The 15,760-nt window shown below is 48.3% G+C and overlaps 1 protein-coding gene across 1 annotated transcript in view; it reads right to left on the minus strand.

The window, feature by feature from the left end:
• LOC111141641 (par-6 family cell polarity regulator beta) overlaps positions 1–8,767 on the minus strand; it is a 15,440-nt gene extending 6,673 nt beyond the window's left edge. Inside the window, exons 1-2 of the mRNA XM_022494364.1 lie at positions 8,566–8,767; positions 3,970–4,192 (exon numbers count right to left, since the gene is read on the minus strand). Of these exons, the coding sequence (XP_022350072.1) occupies positions 3,970–4,192; positions 8,566–8,631 (289 nt within the window). The 5' untranslated portion in view covers positions 8,632–8,767. The remainder of the gene's footprint in view (positions 1–3,969; positions 4,193–8,565) is intronic.
• Positions 8,768–15,760: the final 6,993 nt, after the last annotated feature.

Here is a 15,760-nt window from a genome sequence, read left to right on the forward strand (position 1 = left end):
GGGGGGGGGGGGGGGGGACAGGCCTAGTGGGGAGGGGTGCTAGGGATTATGGACTTCAGCCTAAGGGCACTGGGAAGAAAACAAAGATTTGGGTTTTTCTATTAAGCTCACCCTGACTTTAAGCGGGAGAGTGACCCTGAGGGAGGCGGCAGGCGGTTACTGCCATCATTCTGAAGAGTGCCTGGGCTCTGGCAGAGCCGGTGCTGATGGGGAAACAAATCTGAAAAATAATTAGAACTGCTGGAACAGGCCTGGTGACTGACTGAACGACAGGTATGTGTCACAGCTGACACCTAGCTTTCTGTCGTGAGCAACTGGTGTCCTACGCTGTTCTTCAAAGTTCAGCTGACAATTAGGAAGCATCCCTCTTGGAGCATTTTGCAATCACGGCCGGATTCACTGAGAAGTAATCTTCAAGCGCGCCCCCAAACTATCGTCCGCTGCACAGTTCTAGGGACAGAGGGGCCTGGGCCACCAGGCGGTGTCTCCAGTGTGACAACGCGCACACGGACTGGCTGGGAAACCTCTACACTCCAAAAGGGGACAGGACCCGGCAAAGTATCTGGGGTCCTCTGTGCGACCCTGACTTCTCAGACAGCAGGGATTTTGTTTTCTTTGGTTTCTGCTTCCCTGGTAATCGTCCTAGAGCGGGGTGGGGTGGGGGTGGGGTGGGGTGGGGGGGTGTTTCCTCCAACAATACATTACTGTAAGACACAAAACCTTTCAAGATACAGGACGATGCAATCTTTGAGTTCCTACTATATAGCTTATGCACTCAACTGTGAACTTTCACTTCGAAGAAACTTCTGGCAGAGGTATCAGATTTTAAAAGACCACGTGATTTTAAAATTCAAAATGGTTTTAAAATTTGTTTTTCTTTTTAAATCACTTGGTACCATGTAAGTGTGACCGCTGCCCTATCGGTTCCTAAACTGGCACCAACAGGCCGAGGAAACAAAGTGAACTGTCACTAAGCGGTGAGATGTTACGGGACTTAACGCCACGCTTTATATTAATTTCCTGAATTTACTGTTCAGTGAAGTTTGCCTAAAATCAGCTTCTGCTCAACATCTGTTGAGCTTCACAAGAAGAAAGTATCACTGCGAATCACAAGGCAGCACGTAAGTCTGTTAAGACAGACAATAAACAAGATAACTCAGACTTACACAAGGGAATTCCAGGTCTGATAAAGGTGGGAGGGTCAAGGGGCTTTGGTGATCCAAAGAGACGCCTCATTTGAAGTTATTTGCGTGTGATAAGATCTGAAGGATGGGGGCGGTTGGTGAGGAGTGAGGAGAAAAGCAAGAGCAGAAGCACAGGGACAGCAACACCCTTTCCAAGTCTGAGACGGAGCTTGCGGGCCGGGTGGGCCTGGTTGGACATGACGGTGGGCCTGGTTGGACATGACGACGGAGCCGGGGGATGGAGAAGGATGAGGTTGGGGAAGTCCAAAGCAGGTAGGATTTCACTTTGGATGCAATGGGGGGCTGGGGAGAGGGGGCAGGAAACAGGAACGACTTGACCAGCTTACTTTTATGCTTTCCTTAAGTCATGTTTGTATTACATTTGTATTTTTATATTTTAACCGATTTTAGGGCACCTGGGTGGTTCAGTTGGTTAAACATCTGTCTTCTGCGCAGGTCGTGATGCCAGAGCCCTGGGACTGAGTGAGCCCTGTGTGGGGCTCCCTGCTCAACAGGGAGCCTGCTTCTCCCTTTCCCCGCGTCACCGCCCTGTGCTCTCTCTCACCAGCTCTCTCTCTCTCTCATAAATAAATAAAATCTTAAAAAAGAAATCAAGATTGTATTTATTTATTTGACAGAGAAAGAGACAGAACACAAGCAGGGAGAGCCGCAGAGTGAGAGGGAGAAGCAGACTCCCCGGTGAGCAGGGAGCCCTGACGTGGGACTGATCCCAGGACCCTGAGGATCATGACCTGAGCCTAAGCGCCCCATGTTCATATTTTTAAAAACAAACGTTCTGTTGAATGCACTGCCTATTTCTAAATAAAACTTTTCTTTTTTTAAAGACGGGGGAAGGGGTAGGGGCAGAGGGAGAGAAAATCCTAAGCAGACTCACCGTGCCCTGTGGGGAGCTGACCCAGGGCTCAGGACTTGATCTCACAACCGTGAGGTCATGACCTGAACAAAAACCAAGAACGGGAAGCTTAACTAACTGAGCCACCCAGGCGCCCCTTTTTAAATCGAATTCTACGAGCTGTTCACTATACTGGACATTGATTTCTAGGACACAGAAAACTTCTGTTCACATATAAACATATTCAAAAGCAAAGAGCAGAACATAACCACCCTTAACAGATGTGAGGATTGACCCCACACTCACTAAGTGTTGCAGCGCCAGTAATAAAAAACATGTAGTGGCATGATCCAACTCCGATCATCTAACAGAAAGGATAATCCAACAAAATTTTGTTGGATGGCAGTGGTTTAAAAATAACCACTCCACGCCTGCATACACATTCCAAATACAACAAAGTATTTTAATGAAAATTACAACTGCTAACAAGAAAGGCCTACTCATCAATGATTGATATTATTCTGCTTAAAATGACAAGTTCCACATGACTGCTTTGTCTTCTCTCCTCTACTGATGCTCTTTTATCTCCAAAGTCTGTACAGCTTTCCAAGGGCTCATCCCTGGTCTTCATCCCTACGAGGCCTGAAGTCTCCTCCAGAGAATTTCTCAAATATCACTTTTCCACAGACTTTCAATGTTCTCTGACTGGGCCTCTAGATTTCAATCCAAAGTTCCTGTCTACCATTTCCAATTTCCTACGTGGCATGGTTAAAACTCACCAGCCACATATCCTAAAGCCAAACCCGTTTTCTTTCCGAGCTAATCTCCCTCTTCCAAATTCTGGGTTTATGACACTGTCCCGGCCATCAGACTCGAACCCAGAAAGCTGTTCTCTGTTGGACTCCTCTTCAACTCCCCGCCATCCCGTGGGGAGCACAGAGACTCTCAAATATCAGATACGCCCTCTTTAACCTCCTCCGAAGCCGCCCCTTCACCGCCGGCTCCTGGCCCTCTAAGACCCTGCTCACTTCAACTCATCCCCAACCGCCAAATTAATCTTCCTAGATTAATACTCTAACCACACCACACGACTGTTACGTATCTATGAAATCCATCTCGGAGGTCTTTGGGAAAATCAGTTTCTGCGTTTCTACGTATTCTGTAAACAGTGAAGTGTTATGAACATGTCACCCTTGGGAGGTTTATTTTGTTGGTGGACTTTAGTTCCTCCAAACCCAGAAAAGCAAAGCTATATAACCAGTGGAATTTCAAAGCCCTAGGAGTGGTCTAACGTTTATCAACTGGGAAATAAAGTTTCACCTTCAAGGGTAATCTCTATCCATTCTCTCAAACTGCTTTCTGGGTTGGTTTATAAACACAGTAAGGCTTTCATTATCCCACCAATACTAAGCTTGCTGCTGTCATGCTGGCTTTCTAAACCTCTTCATTTACCAAAACCAAAGAAATAAATGGCACACATCATGCCCACGTGCAGCCAGGCAGACACACAGACATGGGGGAGGCCACATAGTTTAAAAAAAAAAAAGTTCCACAACTCAAAATTCTTGTCATATAGGATGGTTATTTCAAATGTTCTTTTGCAAGACTAATATCAGTGTTTAAATTCCTCCATAATAATGACTTGCTATCTAATTTTCCAGATAATTAACTAACTTTATTTCTGTGAAGAGCATTCTAAATAAGTAACTTTCTTTCAGGTAGTTATTAAGCAGTAAATACAGCACTTGAAAGTTGGTTGCCACCAAAAAACGAGAATCTTTCTCTGATGCCCAAGTCCCAGCCTTTAGACCACATCTTTCTGAATGGACACAGTTCTATTCAACAAAGTGAGAATTCAATGCATAATCCTACCCGTGAGGAAAATAAACTACTTTTATTTCTAAAACAATGTCTCTACACAGTGGTACTTACCCTTTTTTTGTATAAAAATCCTAAGCAGTGGATTGGCCGTTGAAACAGCTTTGTGGTAATTGTCATCATTATTTATAGGTAGCAAGTCTCCGTGGATGTCTGCATAGCCTACTAAAACGTCAACATTGGGTATCTTATGAACGTGTTGCAGTAATCCATAAAACTCCTCAAATTTTCCAGGTTTGGATCTTTCCAGTGAAAACCGACGAAATTCAGCTCCAAACTATAAATACAATGAACATATTAATTAAAAACAAACAAAAGTAACAGGACCCAATCTGAAAATGCACCCCATAGGAAAATTAACAGTAGCAGTGTTTCTCTTAATAAGAAAGAGTGTTGTAGTGACACAGTCTATTGTCACAAATCTCATTATTTGGAGATAAAATAGCATTAAGGCAGACAGGAATGTGCCTTCTCACTGCTACATCTCCGAGGGGCATTCCCTTCAAGGATGGGGCTCCACTCAATCCCTGGGGTTCCCAGGCCTCACTGGGGACTGTCCCGCAAGAGTGACTCAGCTCAAACCCTGTCTGGAGCCCAGATCTTGACAGAAGTCCTCTCCCTGCCCAGGCCATAGGGTAAAAAAGATGTGCCCAAGTCTTTATTTTGGCAATTAGCAAAAAGCACCAAAGTTTCTTCCCCCATAAAACGAATTATGATTTCACGGGAAGTGGAAAGAATTAATAGCAACACATAAAGAAGGGACTTTGAGCTTCTTGGCATGAAGGCACAAATCAAATGGGAGGTATATCATATAAGAAATAGGTCTAGAAATAAGGAGCATCTTCCCTATAATAATGCTGGAAAAAAGCTTTATTAATACATAAAATATACATCCTACAACCATCCTATTAATGCAAGGAGTGTTGATATGCTTGGCACAGTGCCTGGGCCCTACAGATGGAGGGCTACGGCCTGCAGCAGGAGCTCATCCATGAGTGGGTAAAGAAGACAAAGACATCAGAGAGGTATTAAGAACCACAAAACCACCTCTATCATGCCCCATTCTGATTCTTCTAGAATCACACCTCTGCTCTCCAAATGCCGGATTATTAAAGCGGCTGTTATTCAGCACTCAGGACTGGCTTCATCTGGTCCCCGATAAACAGGATCTATGACTGACTATGGGCCCAGGGGGAAACCCAGGTAAGGTTAATCAGCCTTCCTCAGAAAGCGCCCTGGTCATGTAAGCTCAAGGAATGCTACAGAACTATGACCCCACTCTTAGGGGTCACTGTGGAGACAGACCAGATATTAAACACCCAGTTGAGTCCTCCAGTTGATTTTTTTTTAAATTTTAAACAAATGTTTGCCAAATGCATTCAACCACTGAACTCCTTTTTCTTCTAAATATCTACTACTAAGAAATACTAGTGTATTCTAATGTAATACTACCACAGCCTTAAGCATCAGCAGAGACAGTCCCCACCGGAATAATTTGAGCAGGTCACAACTGTCTCAGTTCCTCTTCCAAAGGATCGATGTGATAGCCCGAGTCACTGTATCTGTTACAACGAAGAAGTTCATCTGCTTGCTAATACCCACACCTACTCATCAGTATTAAATTAAGTTTAAAATTCACCCAAACCACCTCCTCTAATGAATACGAGTTTTCATGACACATTCCTAAAACATAAACACCAACATCGGTCAAGAATATAAAGTGACTCATACCTCAAACTCTCAAAGTTTAGTCACACCTTCACGTTTCAAAGTCAATAAAAACTCGGCAACACCCTTCATATCAGAGCTAGTCAGTCTTATGATGTTATCAAAAGTCAGTTTCTCCTCCTTGGTCTTTCTCCTGGTATCACAACCTAAAGCTCCTAGTGCCACGGATCCGCACCAGGGTTTATCACTGTCCCAGGCACGTGAATGAGAGTAACATCTAACCCATGAACATTTTAGGGCTCCAACGACTTTGCTCAATAAAGCTTTTGGGTGAAAATCCTTTGCTCAACTTGTTCTTCTCTTCCTTAAATGTTATGGTAAAAACAATGAAAAACTGTATGGCTTCACAGCTGACGTGCCCTTTTGCAAATGTTAGCAGAAAACAAAACCGAACAAGAGAAACTTACGCTTCTTGCAGAAAAACAGGATGAAGAGAACGTATTACTATGTGAAGAAAAATACTAAGACAGAGATAAAATTAAGACCCAGTCAACAACTATTCACTGTGAAGCGTCTGTAACTCTTATTTAGGCCAGTCTAGTTTGTCTTGGCCACCCAGGATGTGGCCTTCTCCCAGCATCTGCTGGAAGAACGGACACGAACCTTCGTCCGGCATCCGCTGGCACGTTCAAGAAACCGCAAAGTTAATTTCAATACTGCTTGCCCATGAATAATAATTAGAAAATGTACAGCCCAAAGACTGTTCCAAGGTCATTAAAGGATTCCACCTTCATTATCGATTAAGAACTTTCCCCGCTCTACTCAGGTGACACAGCTGACACGGTTTTCTACGGGGAAGAAAAAGAGAATCTGAAGTGTGGATCTATCTGCACATCACGGGGTTGCGGTTACAACCTCTTGACCATCAGTTTTGTAAAAAGCTGTGCTATCTCTAAGGCGGCTGACAAAGGGAAATACTGTTTCAAACATCTGTCCAAATACTTTGTAAATGATAAAGAGGACAAGTGTTTCATTTAATCCGCTAAAAATAAATGTGTCAACAGCATATATTTAAAACACAAGGTGTCACAGACCCACTAAAAACAGAACCTAATATTCTGTCTACATACCAACTTCCAGCACAACAGAGGAACCACACTTCATTCAGTGCAGGTTCTCAGAAAGCCTTGATTCTATTTCAGAGACACGGTTCACTATAAGTGCAGCCTGACAGCTCAAATATATAACATGTAGTACAGACATACGTGTGGGAAAGACTCACAGGTTAGCGGACAGAAGAGAAGGGGCCAGAAAGCCTGAAATCCCAGTCCCAGAGTGCTCCAGCTTGCCCGTCCAGGAGATAAATGACCATTTGATTGTACTTATCAGTGCACCTAGAATCTCTGCCCATTTTTTTCCTATGATGAAGAATTAAAGACTTGCTACCAAAGATTAGGACCACAAACTGCATTAGAAGATTATGCAATATCCTAAGTGTTTGTCTTTTCTTAACCTCAACCCCCACAGATGCAAACTAGATTCATGACAGAAATGCCTGAGAAAGTTCAACCAGTGGGCACAGGGCCACTCCGGCCACTACACCGCTCGAGGAAAAACCCTGTATATCTGGAATCATCTTAACCCCTAGCTCAAGCACGTCTTCCATTTGCTCTAGCGGTTCCACTGAGGACACGGGGAAGAGCACATTCCCTCAACTGCTATAATTACATTTCTGTTCTTATTAAACAGGACGGTTTCTGTGAAACTACTGCCCCTCCTGCTCCAGAAGTTACAAATAACATTTAAATGATGTTTAAAGTGAATGCAGATCTCAGTTACAGCAACTTACAGAACTTTGCTTATCAACTCAAGATAATAAAGCCATTCCACCCACAGGCTCCAGGGCGCTCTCTTTCCTCCACTTCACTCAAAACCACTCCCTGATTTGGGATTTGCCCTGTTTCATCATTTCTGAAGCTGATATGCTTGTACTGTTCTCCCATTCTCGCAGGTGTTTTGCTTTTCTTAACTATTTTTAGTGCTCTCAAAAACAGTTTTATTCTATAGAGTCTAGAAGTTATTCTGTAAAAAGGCTTCCAGGTTTTGTCATAAAAGCAGAGCCCGGCGAAGTCTTAACCTTTCTGACCCCTCCCTTTTGTCAAGAGAATCAAACTAGATCATCTAAACTTCTTTGGCTCTTCAACCCATGAAATGCTTGCAGAAAATGTGGCTGTGGTTGCCCATCACCTTCAAATTCCAGCTCAAAACCCCCCTCTGGAAAGCATTCTCTACCTAATCCCTAAAGACTAGCTCAAGCAGCCTTGCAATTTAGGAATTCAGGGGATGTGGCGGGAATTATCAGCAGACTGGCATACCATTGGTCAAGAAGGAAAACACTTGATGTGAAAAGGTAGCACGATGGAATAAGAGCATCCAGCCTCAAACTGTAAAGGGCTACTCAAACGAAAGGTGATAGTGTTAATTTTATAGATTAAACGCGTACCAAAGGTAGTGCTGGAAAAATCCCTAACAGGAAGCAAAGCGAACTTTAAAAGGTCCCTTTAGTGCACTGGGCTCTCCCTTTCACCCCACTCGATGCACCCTTGAACCACAGAAAGGGGTAACACTTTGTGACCACGCGTCTTCCAAATAGCTTTTCCTCGGAGACCAGGGGCTAGAATTTACCTCCAAGCCTTCGTCCCACACTGCGCTCAGACGCCTCCCATCCCTTAACAGGAATGAGATTCAAGGAGATTAAGTGCTCCATGGGTCTTCCCACCTGGGCCAGGAACAAACACAAGGCCCCTCCTTCGCCCCCTTCTCAACAAGTTTACAATCCACCACCTCCTGCCTCCGCACCCCACTGCCGCACCCCCCGCGTTGCAGACACCGGGGCAGTCCCCCCGGCCGCCCCCGGCCTCCCCCAGGCCCGGCCCCGGCCCCCATCAGCCGGCCACTCCGCCCAGCCCCGGCCCCGCGCACCTTGCTCTTCACCTCCATGGTGCCCAGGCAGCCGCTGCCCGCCCCGTGCCGGTGGCTGCGGTTCATGCTGAGGCCGGGCCTCGCGGCGGCCTCCTACAGCCGGGCCGCCCCTCGGGAGCGCAGTGAGCGAGTGCGCGGCCGGCGGGTTGGGGACGCGGCTGCGGCCCGGGCGACTCCTCACAGGCACCTGCAGAGGGGCGGCCGCCGCTCGGGTCTCCGCGCAGAGCTCCGCTCGGCTGGCTGCTCACGCGGCCGGACCGAGGGTCGGACTGGCGGCGCGGCGGGTGGGGACGCGACTCCCTCCCTCCGGGCCTCGGCGGCGGCCGAGACGAAAGAGGAGGAGGGGGAGGAGGAGGAGGGGGCGGAGCAGAGGCGACAGGCGCCGCAATCTCGCTCTCGTTCACCTCCTCTGCAAGCCCGCGCGCGCGCACCCGAGGCGGGCGGGAGCCGCGGCGCGTGCGCGCGCTCACCTGCAGCCTCCGCCAAAGCCTCGGCGGCTCGCGCTCCGCCCACACCCAATAGGAACCGCGCACCTGCGCCAGCGTCGCCAACCAATCGAAACACGCTTCGCGAAGCGCGTGGGCGGGCCGCCTTCTCGAAAATCCCGCCCACCACCGTGCGATTGGCTCCGCGCTGCGAGGGAGGGGCGGGATCACCTGAAACCTTGGGCCCCCTCCCTGGATCAAGCAGGAGAGCTGGAAAGCGCATGCGCGGGCTCTGGTGTTTCCGCCTTGGGGAGGCCGGCCGGAAGCAAGAGCGCACCTGGAGAGGAGCTGGGCGGGTGCCTTTTGCGCAAGCGCAGGCACGCGCCTGACGTCCGGGTCCCGGCGAGAGCGCGCCCGGCTGGGGTTGGAGAGGGCTGTTTGGCCGGTTGCCGGAGCGCGTTGGAGCTCTTCGGTTCCCGGCGCCCCCCCACCCCACGTCCACTTTTGGGTGCTGCAGCAGCGCCTCTCCACCACCCAGTTGGGTCGTTTAGGCGTCCGGCTGCAACCCTGGTTACAAAATAAAACTTTTCTCGCTCTGCCGCAGTTAGTAGGGGAGAACATCAGGGCTCTTCGTTCTCGTCCGTAGAGATTTTTCTGCAACCCGTCGGGTCCCAGGAGGTCGAGGGAGCGCCGCGGTTGGGGAGGGAAAGTGAACTGAGGCCAGGATGGCTCCCCTCAGGTCCGGCTTCCCTCAGGACTTCTAGATGGGCCCGCCCGGGCTTTCTTTTTTCTTTGCTTATTTTGTATTTATTTTATTTTTAAACTGAAGTCTTCCTCTCCCTCCTCTCTCCATTTCTTGGCTGATTGCTGTTTCCACCATTGACAGCCTCTGGATAACGTTCTTTCCTCCTTCTCCGAGGGTAGTGATAGAGCGGTGTCCTTGATAAAAGACTGAACCCTTTGCTCTAAATGCCCCAGAGTCTGGTTTCTCCTTACGGGGACGCTGTTTAGCATTGGCGATGCCGGGAAAGTGGAGAGGAGACCCTCAGGTCCCCCCATCCACGTAGAAGGGCCCCCTTGACCCCTCCTCTGCACCGACCTGGGCTTGCGGGGTGGTGGGGTGGGGGGTGGGGGCCGTGTCTGAGATGGCCAGGAGGAATTGGTTAGGGTACTTCATTCCACCTGAGTCCTCAGGGCCTTCCCCTCATCTGCTTACCTCAAATCCCTCCTGACCCTTGTACATCCTTCCCAGCACCTGTGTGACAAGTTTGTTTTTTCATGTTTTTGGAGTCATCTGCCTCCGCCCCAGAATGAAAGCACTGAGGAGGCAGCGACCGTGTCAACTGACTGTTGCTGAGCCCGTGGAGTGGTACCTGCCTCCTAGCAGGTACTCACACATGACTTCGCTGGGTGCCTGTGGTTTCTCCAGGCTAACTTTGCCGCCCCCCCCACCCCCGCTCAAAGGTGAGAAGCCCGTCTTTCCCCAAGGGGGTTCGGTTCACTAAGTGTTTCTTGGGGAATTTAAGTTTTTTCTGGCCGTTTTGGGTGGAAGTACAGATGGAAAGGATTCCATCCTAAGCTGAATGATAATAAGGCTGTGGCCCTCACCCCCTGTTCGAAAGCACCTGCTCCGTGATTTGGGCTGTGCTGGACATTAAGTGTGGTGTTGTGATAGGGTAGCTCCATGGTTTGGACTCAAGACCCCTTAAGACCTTAAAAATTATGAAGGGCCCCCTAGTATTTAGTTTGCATGTTATGTCTTTTAATATTCATTGTATGAGAACTAAAATAGAATGTTTCATCAAAAGAACATACAAGCACACACATTCCAGGAGTCATCAGGGTGACATCATCGCAGGTCATGTCCCTTCTGGAAAACACCACTGGATACCTGTGAGACAATGACGGTGAGAAGAACAAGTAACAGGTCAGTAATGTGAAAATAGTTTTAGCTTTGAGAATCCCCTGAAAAGGTCCCAGGGACACCCAGGGCGCACCCCCCCGCCCAGCCCCCTGGGTTTACGAACCGTTGAGTAGAAAACACGTCACAGCCTTTAGGAATCTTTATTCTCAGCTGTCACCCTCTACTCCCCAACTGTCAGGGCCATGCCCTGGAAGCCAGGCCCCACTTCAACGCAAGTGAGTGTGGGGTGGCTGAGCTTTATTACTATTATCCATACTGATTTATCAGGCCCTTTTCAAAAGGAAGTTCACAGATGCCAGCACACCTGCGTGGGCCCTGCATTCCTAGAGGTATTGTCATGTCCTCTCTCCCCTCCTCCGGGTGTGGTATCCCTCTTGGACTTTCCTTTCTATGGGGGAGGGCCGGGCCAGAGCTTCCTGGATCTCCTGAGTGGAATTTGCTCTGAGGCCTGCGTCACAGGTGCGCCTGAGCGGTATAAGGAAGGAATGTGGAAAATAGTTTGAATTTGATAAAGGTATCGTGGAGGAAGGGAACCTTTTCATTCCATGAGCTATTGTGACCGCGAGTTTGTTGGCAGGGCCTGAAATTCAGCCTTACTTGAGAAGCGTGAAGCCCAGAGCAACAGCACAGAGGAGGGTTTATATTTCTGTTTTCTTTAGTTCCCAGACTGAACCCTAATCTCATTTCTCTCCATCATCCCTCCCCACCCCCAATCCTCAAGCCAAAGCTGATCATGGAATGAAAAGCTAGTTCCATGCCTGGGAGAATTAGTACCCAGTGAGTTAGTGAGATAAGTAAGGTGAGTATGACACGGACTCGATAAATTATAGGGTTTCAAAATCGTTAGTTGGGAATGGGCTATCCCTGATTATCACACCCACACACTGGCGGGTCCGTCCAGCCTGTCTCCGCCCTCTGAAGAAGCCAGTAGGGGTTATGCTGGTGCCACATCGCCCTTTTCAATACTTCTGTCTTTAAGAAAGGGAGAAAGAGGGGCACCTGGGTGGCTCAGTGGGTTAAAGCCTCTGCCTTCGGCTCAGGTCATGATCCCAGGGTCCTGGGATCGAGCCCCGCATCGAGCCCCGCATCGGGCTCTCTGCTCTGCAGGGAGCCTGCTTCCTCCTCTCTCTCTTTCTCTGCCTGCCTCTCTGCCTACTTGTGATCTCTGTCTGTCAAATAAATAAATAAAATATTTAAAAAAAAAAAAAAAAAAGAAAGGGAGAAAGAGGTGCCAAGGAGTCCTATATACTAGTGGCAAGATTTTATTCAAGACATTTCTCTTGCCAGCTCTTTTTCTCCTTGATTGCCCAAGTTCCAGTTCTGATGGAGCTGGTTAATAATTCTTTAGGAGTTGAAGTGTATATTTATGAATCTCAGACTACTCACCAAAGCATTTTAAGCCCTTTAGCAGAGGTGGAATTAAGTCACATGACCGGTTTTCTGGTTAATAGCTTATAACACTTTGGTACTTTGTGTGGGGGTGGGGTGGGAGCGCTCCAAGCTCAGGAAACGAACGAATTATCTCCTGTAGCCTTTACGAAGCTAGATGCCCTTTCAGGTAAAAGCCCCATCTTCATGGGAGGCGGTATGTGCCAGGCACAGTGCCGGAGCCCTACCCTGGAGAAGTTTGCCCTCTGACCTCTTCCCTCTCTAGGACTTAATTTCTCTGTCTGTGAATGCAGGCGCTGGATGAGCTAATCTCCGCAACTCCTTCCAGCTCTTAACATTCTATGGTTCCCCAGGGATAATGGAGATTGATCATTATTTCAACATTACCAGGGATGAACTAGAATGAAATGGGTAATCTTTCCATCAGGCTTCACAGACGGTCTACCGTCATCAGCTAAAATATTCCAGTTCCTAGGAGGTGTTGATGAAGATGATGATAATTCCCATTTATCCCAGGGTCCTACCTGGTTCCATGCGCCGTGCCGAATGCTCTCCTGTGGATTATCTTATTTACTTGTAAGTGACATGGAAGAACCTTACAGTTGAAAACACTCAGATTGGGATGCCTGGGTGGCTCAGTGGGTTAAAGCCTCTGCCTTCGGCTCAGGTCATGATCGCAGGGTCCTGGGATCGAGTCCCTCAGCGGGGAGCCTGCTTCCTCCTCTCTCTCTCTCTGCCTCTCTCTGCCTGCTCGTGATCTCTGTCAAATAAATACATAAAAAATCTTATTAAAAAAAAAGAAAACACTCAGATCTTAATATTTTTCTGATGGACGTTACCTTGAGCCCTTGCTCTGCTCCGCATTGGTTGGGTGACCTTGAGCTTGTTCGTTTAACCGCTCAGAGCGTCAGATTCCTCTTCTAGGAGACGAGACAGAAGCGCCCACCTCATAACATTGTTGCAGGAGTCAGCTGAAAAGCAGTGCATGAAGCCGCCCTGCCAACCATCAAGTGTAATGCGCATGCTAGTGGTTATTATTTAGCAAGTAGTACTGCCTACCAAAGCCTTTGGCGGAATTTCAAGAAATCCCTTGAAATAAAACAGAAATGTATAATAAACCATTCTTCTTGTCCTCACACGGGGTGGCCTTGTAATGGACATCTCTTAGCTGAGATGCAGCCCAGAGTAGTTAAGAATGTGACTCTCAGGTGCCTACATTCAAATCCTGCTTCTGCTATTTCCTAGCTGTGTGACCTCGGGCAAGCTCTTAACCTCTCTGAGCTTCCATTTCGTCATCTATAAAATGAGGATAGGAAGAGAGTTGATCATCTTCATTTGTGTGCAAAGCATTCAGGAAAGGGCCCAGCACAGAGTGAGGACTTTGTAAAGGTTACCCATTATTGTCATGATTGCTAATTATTTTTATGACCTAATGCCATAACAGAATTCGTTAATGTAGTAAGTATTTAAAGCCTCAGCTATGTCTACAGCACTGCTTTCAGCATGGAGATAAAGGATAAAAAGAGGATAGGATTTCTACCATCTAGCATTTCACAGTTCACATATAGATTGGTTCCGCAAATATTCTTGAGCTTCTACCACGGATCATGCAAGGAAACAAAAATCTGAATACAATAGAATTCTTGCTTCCAAGGAACCCACGTCCAGCTGAGAAGTCAGAGCCAGGGAGAGATGTCTTCAGGAAGTGGTGGCCGCTGTAGTTAAGGGTGGTGGGGGGGTTGTTGGGAGTTGACATTCCAGAGATCACATTTGACTCTACCACCTGTGGAACCCATCTCACTCTCTCTCTCTAGACCATTTACCTTGGGAATCAACCGAAGATAGTGATAACATATATCCTCCTTGAATTAATAAGTATTTATGGTCTATTATGTGCCAGGTGCTATTCTAGAAGGTAAGCTTACAGTAGTCAATAAGATGTGACAACATCCCTGCCCTCCCAGAGCTGACATTCTACAGGGTAGAGACTGAACACACAGATTAATCAAAATGTGTAGTGTGTTAGTGATTCGAGTCGTGGAGAAAAATAAAGCAGGGAGGGGAGATGGGGAGGCCAGGGAGGTAGAGCAACAGGAGGTGGCAGGGGTGACCTCTCAGGGAAGCTGGGGTGAGAAAGTGATCCTCCTGCATCTCTGTGTGTTGGGGGGTGGGGGCGGAGCGGGGAAGGCTTCCTTGCAGGCAGGGGCTCAGCACGAGTGCAAGGATTAAAGGTGATAAAGCTCACTCTGTCCTGGCACACGGCAAGCACTCAGAAGACACCAGCTGCTATTTTGAGCCATTACTCAGGGCTGAGGCCAGGGTATGAAAGGAGGAGGGTGGGAGCAGAAAAGAGAGAATGACTAAGTCAGCCTGGGGGTGGGGGGGGGCGGTCTGGAGTGTTTCACAGTGAAGTGACTCTGGTTAGCGATCGGGCAGAAGAATGAGTAGGAGTTTGCTAGAGGCATGGCGGGCTGTGGGACGGGGGAGGAGGCATTCCAGGGAAAGGGAGCTTTGCAGCAGAGGTGTGGGGGCGGGGAAGAACATGGTGTGTTTCCTAAGCCATTGCGTGGGGTGTGGGTGTGCCCGGTGGCGGGGGGGCTCTCCTCTCTGGAGGTGGGAGCTGGAGAAGTCGGTGGGAAGGGATGATGAGTTGGGCCTCACATGCCCTCCTGACCAGTTTGTGCTTTCCCCAGTCGGTGCTGGGAGACTCCTCGAATGTTTAGAACTGGGCGATGAAAGGATCAGATTTGTATTTTCATAAGCTCTACAGAGGAGGGAGGCACCGGGGGCAGCAAATTAATGAGTGCTGTGGGGAAGGGTGTAATTAAAAGGCGAAATGAATGGTGTGGCTTATGGGACACAGGGGGAGGCAGGACATCCATCCATCCATCCTTCACTCATTCAGTTCTTGTTCAGTGAGGTCCAGCCCTGTGCCTGGCACAGGCGAGATGCTGGGGCTGCTTTGGGGACCAAGACAATCTGTTTCCATGAGGCAGACACATGATAAGTGAATTCATTTTGGGAGGGGGTCAAGGAATTGTCACAAACACGATTGTTTGGGCCCAGGGAGGTAACTGAAGGGAGTGGAGAGGCTGGGGGATGGCCAGGCCAGGGCTCACCTCCCACTTGTGTGGCTGAGAACATGGCTTTGTCATGGCAGGTCTTCTGATTCCTTATGAGGCTGGACATTTTTTTTTTTTTAAAGATTTTTATTTATTTATTTGACAGAGCGAGATCACAAGTAGGCAGAGAGGCAGGCAGAGAGAGAGGAAGGGAAGCAGGCTCCCCGCTGAGCAGAGAGCCCGATGCGATGCGGGGCTCGATCCCAGGACGCTGGGATCATGACCTGAGCCAAAGGCAGAGGCTTAACCCACTGAGCCACCCAGGCGCCCCCGAGGCTGGACATTTTTATGTGACACTTCCTGATTTTTAAATGTCGGCAATTGGTCAAAAAGTG

The sequence above is a fragment of the Enhydra lutris genome, unplaced genomic scaffold (genome assembly GCF_002288905.1).
Source record: "Enhydra lutris kenyoni isolate GAN:26980312 unplaced genomic scaffold, ASM228890v2 scaffoldscaffold6, whole genome shotgun sequence".
NCBI lineage: Eukaryota > Metazoa > Chordata > Mammalia > Carnivora > Mustelidae > Enhydra > Enhydra lutris.